The sequence below is a fragment of the Arachis stenosperma genome, chromosome 3 (genome assembly GCF_014773155.1).
Source record: "Arachis stenosperma cultivar V10309 chromosome 3, arast.V10309.gnm1.PFL2, whole genome shotgun sequence".
Taxonomy (NCBI): Eukaryota; Viridiplantae; Streptophyta; class Magnoliopsida; order Fabales; family Fabaceae; genus Arachis; species Arachis stenosperma.
Window position 1 is genome coordinate 160,151,185 of NC_080379.1, and position 6,254 is coordinate 160,157,438.

General features: G+C 32.8%; 1 protein-coding gene across 1 annotated transcript; it reads right to left on the reverse strand.

Annotated features, from left to right (window-relative positions):
* Positions 1-2,370: 2,370 nt before the first annotated feature.
* LOC130970242 (E3 ubiquitin-protein ligase WAVH1-like) lies at positions 2,371-4,952 on the reverse strand. Its single transcript, XM_057896253.1, has 2 exons — positions 4,611-4,952; positions 2,371-4,524 (listed from the first exon to the last, which is right to left on the reverse strand). Exons 1-2 carry the CDS (start codon positions 4,869-4,871, stop codon positions 2,863-2,865), a joined length of 1,923 nt encoding a protein of 640 aa, XP_057752236.1. The 5' UTR covers positions 4,872-4,952; the 3' UTR covers positions 2,371-2,862.
* Positions 4,953-6,254: the final 1,302 nt, after the last annotated feature.

A 6,254-nucleotide genomic window follows, 5' to 3' on the forward strand; every position in this document is an offset into this window, starting at 1 on the left:
AAGAGTGCCACTTAGATAAAGATGTCAAAAATATTTTTTTTTAAATATTTTTAAAAAATTAAAATTTAATATATATAATTAATTAAATTATATAATTTTTATTAAAATTAGATCGGACAAATCAATTTAACAAAAAAATTAATAAATTAAATTTTGAATCGGTATAAATTAATATTTTTTATAAAAAATTACTACAATATCTCTATTATAAAATACAAATAAAATATTTTTATTATATATATATATATTAATTTTAAAAACTTTAAATTTTAACCCTATAACGACAGAGAAGAAGATAACTAGAATTTAGAATTTTTAAAATTAATATATATATATATATATATATATATATATATATATATAAAATAAGAATATTTTAGTCATTTTATATAATAGAGGTATTATAGTCATTTAAAAAATAATATTACTTTAGGCCAATTCAAAATTTAATTCATTATTTTTTCGATCAAATTAATTTGTCTAATTTAATTTTGACAAAAATAACATAATTTAAATAATTATATATATTAAATTTTAATTATTAAAAAATATTTTTAGAAAAAGATATTTTATACGTTTTGATGGGAACATCTCCCTTTACAAGATATATCTAAGCACAGTACATCTAAGCGAAAAATTCAAGCGTTTCTTTACTATCTTAATATTATTTTTATTTTGTCTTTTTAATATTACTATTTCTAATACTAATGAAAAAGTTCTCAATTTATAAGATTATCCTAGAACCAAACCATGAGTTAAACTGTTTTTCTTTTTATTCCAAAAAAGTTATTGTAAATAAAGATCATGTTAATATATCAAAATTAGTTATTGGCGTAGAATACATATTAAAATATAAAATATACATTAAAAATAAATTAAATTATAATATATTTATAAAAAATATATAATAATTAATTGTAATGTACACATAGTATTTTTGTGTAGATAATTTATTAAATCTTGTTAGCATATATTTTAAGAATATATTTTAAGAATATTATAAAAAAATAATTTACAAAAAGTAATTAATTTTTTTTCAATTTTTAATTTATTGAATATATTAAAAATAAATAATATATTACTATTAAACTATTAAAGTATACCTTTAACACTTTGTTTGGTTTAAAAGAATTTAGAAAAAAAGAAAATGAAGGAGAAGAAAATAGATAGAAAAATTAATTTTTCATTGTTTGGATAAAAAAAATGAATGAAAAATATAAAAGTACATGTAGGGTCATATTAAAATTTTTTCTCCAAAATTGAGAAGAAAATTTAGATTGGAGTAGAAAAATTAGTAAAATTACAAATTTGTCATTATAACATTGATATATTATAATTTATAAAAAGTATTAATGTAATTTCATTTAGGTATGATTTTTTTTTTATTTTTCCTTTAATCTAAACAAAAAAAAATTCTTTCTACTTTCTTTCTTTTTATTTTCTCTTCATTCAAATAACCAAAAAAAAAATTTATTTTCTTTTCTCCCATTTTCTTTTCATCTATTTTCCATTTTGCATCAAAATAAAGTGTAAAATACAAGATAACTAAATCCTAATTTGATATATCATTTTTTACTTTTACTTGCTTCCATAGTTCCATACTTCCATTATTGTCTGTTTTGCTTTGCCTGAGATCCGTGTCACAAGTCGGATCCCAAAATTTTCCCATCAACATATATCTTACTGTCAAAAACTCCGTTGGTGACAGAAAGCAAAACAAAGAGAACGCGTTATCGGCATTGATGATTTGTCGCACAATGTAGTACCCTTTTGCTCCTTTTCTTTGTAAAGGGTCCACACGTGACACCGTCAAAACTTGATGACCAGATAAGATAAGTACTTCCAATAAAGGTAAATATACCAATGAAATACAATTTGGCACAAAATCCACATACTCAATAGAAGGAAAATGATTAAACGAATCGAAGGGACATACTTGGTGGCATGCATGCATCTTATCTTCATACATAACCTTGTATTTTCGTTTATGAAAGATAAAGAAAGAAATGAATCCCTTCTCGTTAGTGGAGGATGTACGTTCTCCTTTAATTTCCATAATTCCATCACATATAGTTTTAGTTGCTTGCCATAATTTTGTAATTTTATCAAGTAATTCTGTAATTGTTAGGCACGAAGGAAGCAAATAAAACCGCACTATACTGCACTAGCTTATAGTGCACTAAGCCACAAAACATGGATATAGCACTAAGAAAAATCGAGATGACAAGATCTTCACATCTGTACTTTCAGTATACGATACAGATTCGGTTTCAAACAAAATCTCAAATTCAATGGTCTTAGATAAGAAAAATAATTTTAAAAATTCCTATGCCAAATTTCTTAAAAGGAAAACAACATCAATTCTGAATTGTTCACTCCCTAAAGTGCCAAAGTACTTGACATTATTCTTTGTCCGTATGTGAAACGAGACACACCACCTTGCTTTGAACCCACCAGACACAAACAAAAGAATTTAATGGCTCATCGTGCAGACGTACGAAATTGCTAAAGCAAATTATATCATTCTCCTTCTTCAGAGATCAGACCCAAACGGCAGTTGCAATTTCACGATAGCGAAAATACATAACATGAAAACAATGGCTACAAAACTTTAACTTAAAATCGAATAGTAGTCTCATTTCTACAATGATTTCTGACCCCCTTCTATATAGAAAAAAAAGGGTCACCAAAAAAAAAAAAGGGCTAGCCGTTTGCTACTACTTATCCATATTATTATGTTGTGGCTCTTGCTCCATCTCCACCACCGTGACTACAACTATACCATTTATTTATTTATTTACATACAAAAACTATATATAACTTCTATATTATATTTTTTTCCGAAAAAAATAAAAATTACATTTAAAATCTGGCATTCTCAAATCCGTGCAGGTCACTGACTCTATTCATGGACTTTCTCATCTTAGCCAATTTTGCAAGTCGCTCTGCGGCTCGCCAAGCTGACATTGGCGTAAACGGCTCCAGCTTCTCTTCCAAGCAATTGTTTGCACACGACTTTTGACTCTGAATTTGGCGCTTCAGCTGGCCTTGTTCAGCTTCAAGCCATTGCAGGAACTCATTGTCTTTGGGGCAATTTGATTCACGGCTTGGCTGAATCAGCAGGGCTCGAGCTGATGAGAGCAAGCGAACGGCTCCAGCCAAATCATTTTTAGCCGACAATTGTCTCGACTCGGCTACAGCTCGACTGCTGATGTGGAGGCTTCTCAGCCGTTCTATTGTTGTATCCGAAGATCCAACGGCATGGGGACGCGGAACACTGACGGCACGCTCCTTTGAATGAACAAGCTCTTGGGTGAAGGGGTCGCGGTGTGAGCAACGTACGGAAATGATGTGGTGGTAGGTCCCACGGGCGATGGTTCCGGCTGCGACTCTAAACTCCACCACTAACTCCCTCTCCTCTTCGGCGTGGAGATCTCCAATGACGACGGAATCCGGTGAGAGAACGAGAACACCCGCAGAAACAGAATACACGGCAGCAATCTCCGTTGGCGATGAACGCGACGACACTCTCAATTCGAGTTTAAGGTCCTGAGCTGCCAAATTCAACACATTCCCTACTCGCTGAGCCAGCGCGCTATCCTGCCAACACGCGCAGTTGCGATCTGCTATTTCAAGATGAGAGAAACTCGTGACAGATAACGGGCGGTCCTCACTATCGTTCGAGATGAGCACGATCTTTCCAACGGGATTCTTCTCCCTCCGGTCTTCCAGAACCTTTGCGGCCTTCTTCAGGGCGTCGTTCCTCGCCGGAGCTCGGCCGCGGCTCCGCTCTACTGCAGCAAGAGCGTCCACGACTCGGCGCGCGGCCCTCTGGCCCTTTCCGGCTATCCTCCGCAATGGAAACAGCCGCTTGGATCCGCCGGAGAACGCCACGACAGAGAGACGGTCGGTGGAGCCGAGCGACGATATCACGACTCGCATCGCACGCTTGAGCGCTCGAAGGTCCTCGGCTGACGAGACGCCGCCGACGTCGATCACCGCTACCAGATCAATCGGCTGACGAGGTGCCGCCGAATCACACGCCGGAGCCTTCACCTTGAGAACAGCAACGTAGGTATCATAGCTTCTGTTAGAGGCAACAATAGCAGCTTCCGGTGAGAAGCACACTTCAACCGTTCTTCTGGTTTTCAACGGCGAAGATGGGGACACGTGGAAGCCTGGGAAATGCGTTGATACTTGATTTTCTTCGTCTTCGTTTTCTTCTCTGGATTCAGGTATGGGGACGAAGGCCGAAACAGAGGTTGGAGAGGCAAGTGGCTCGTCGTCGTTGTAGAGCTTAACGGACAGCGTCGTTTTGGCGTGTTGGTTGTGGTGCGGCGGGGTGTTTTCATCTGCTACGGTAAGCTGCTTCCAGGTGGCACTGCATACGGGGCACGTGAGGAGCTGGCGCATCCTCACGTGAGCAGCGATGCATGGGAAGTGAAAGGTGTGAGAGCATTCCGCTGTGAAAATTGCGGTTCCTTGTCCAGCTTTGACCCCCTGCGTACATATTCCACATCGGTTCTGAAAAATAACAACAGAATGTTAGAATTATACTAAAATAGTAATAAATAATGAAGCGTGATTCTGGTGTGTTATTAAATTGGTACCTTGGAAAGGCGTAAGGTGGATTTGAGAAGGTATGAGAAAGTTGAGGGAGCAACTGTAAGAGTGGTGTTGTTGGTCAATTGGAGTTGACTGGGGCTGTTGGGAAGGGAGCAAGTGGTTCGGCATTCAAGTTTGGGGCTGTAAGAATCTGAGTTTGGAGTTGATGGGTTGGAATAAAAAGTGAGGTTGGGATCGTGCTTGTGGGTTAATGCATTTGCTTTGGGCATGGATGTGCAAAACGTCTTTCTCCACCCTGTTACCATTCTTCTTCAGACTCAGCTGGATGACTAGACTCACACAACACTTTTCTTCTTTTATCTCCCTATTTTTCTTTTCTTTTTCTCTTCTCTCTGCCTTCCTATACTTCCCTACCGTCCTCTATTTATATAATAATATTCAATGTTTAGATGCCAAAAAAATAAAAAAAAATTGTGTGAATCCTACTTAAAAAAATTTTTCATCCATTACAATTTATAAAAACAAAAAAAGAATAATTATCTTTTGTATATTTATAATATTACCCATAGTTATATTATTATTAATAGTTATCAATTTTAGTTTTAATACTTTTAATATATTATTATAATAGATATTCATATTTAAATATTATATATTAGATAAATATTTAAATCAAATATATAAAATTATAATATTTTAAATAATAATAAAATATAAATAAATAATAATAATTATATTTTTATTTTATTATAAAGATATTAATATAATTTTATATCATGATGATTTTTTTAATTTTTTTCATTTAAACAAAAAAAAAATTATTTATTTTCTCTTCATCTAAACTACACATACATAACTTCACTTTTCCTTTTATTTTCTCTTCTCTTATTTTCATTTCTCCTATTTTTTTTTCTATATACAAACAAAGTCGCATCCCACTTCATAATATCCTTTATTTTCCGCTTATCACTACTATAGAAAATTAACAAAATATTAGGTAATCTAGTTAAGCTGAATCAGTTTATAATATAATTCGTTTTCAAAGATCGGTTGAACTTTTATTTGAACTAAGAAAACAATCAATATTGATTAGTAAAATTAAAATTAATTTACACGAAATTTATTTTATTTTATTTTATTTTATTCTTTATTTGGGTAGTATGCATATGAACTACCACTGTATAAGTTAAAATGACACGCATTGATTAGTGAAAGCTCAGTGTTATGGTTTCAACTTTCATGACTTCATCCCATTACAAAAGTTTCTCTAATAATAAAGAATAACAAATAAAACAGTTGAATTAAAACGATTTGTTAACAAAAATTTTAAAAAGTACTCAACTAAGGTTTTCAAGAGGAACAAAGAAAAAAGAAAAAAGAAATCGGAGTATATTCAAATATAAACAAATACAGTAAAAATTGTCACAAAAATATACATTAAAAATTTAAATTTTTTATATTTTTAATAATTTTTTAATTTGAAAAAAAAGACAAATATGCCTCAAATCTTTTGCCCTACAAATATTTTCGTCTCTGATCATCTGAAATTTTTGACTTTCATAAAACTTGGACGGATGAGTCCCTCCGTCTAAATACTTCTGTTAGACTCAACAAAAAAGTCTGACGTAGTTCCCGTTCTGATGACCTGGCATCAATGTGCACACATGGACTGATAAGTGAAAGGATAA

Bases quoted from the DNA above. Each gene is read 5' to 3' on its own strand.
- LOC130970242 (XM_057896253.1), bottom strand. From the start codon at position 4,871: ATGGTAACAGGGTGGAGAAAGACGTTTTGCACATCCATGCCCAAAGCA. The intron at 4,525-4,610 runs GTACCAATTTAA...GTTATTTTTCAG, and splicing joins CCACCTTACGCCTTTCCAAG to AACCGATGTGGAATATGTAC.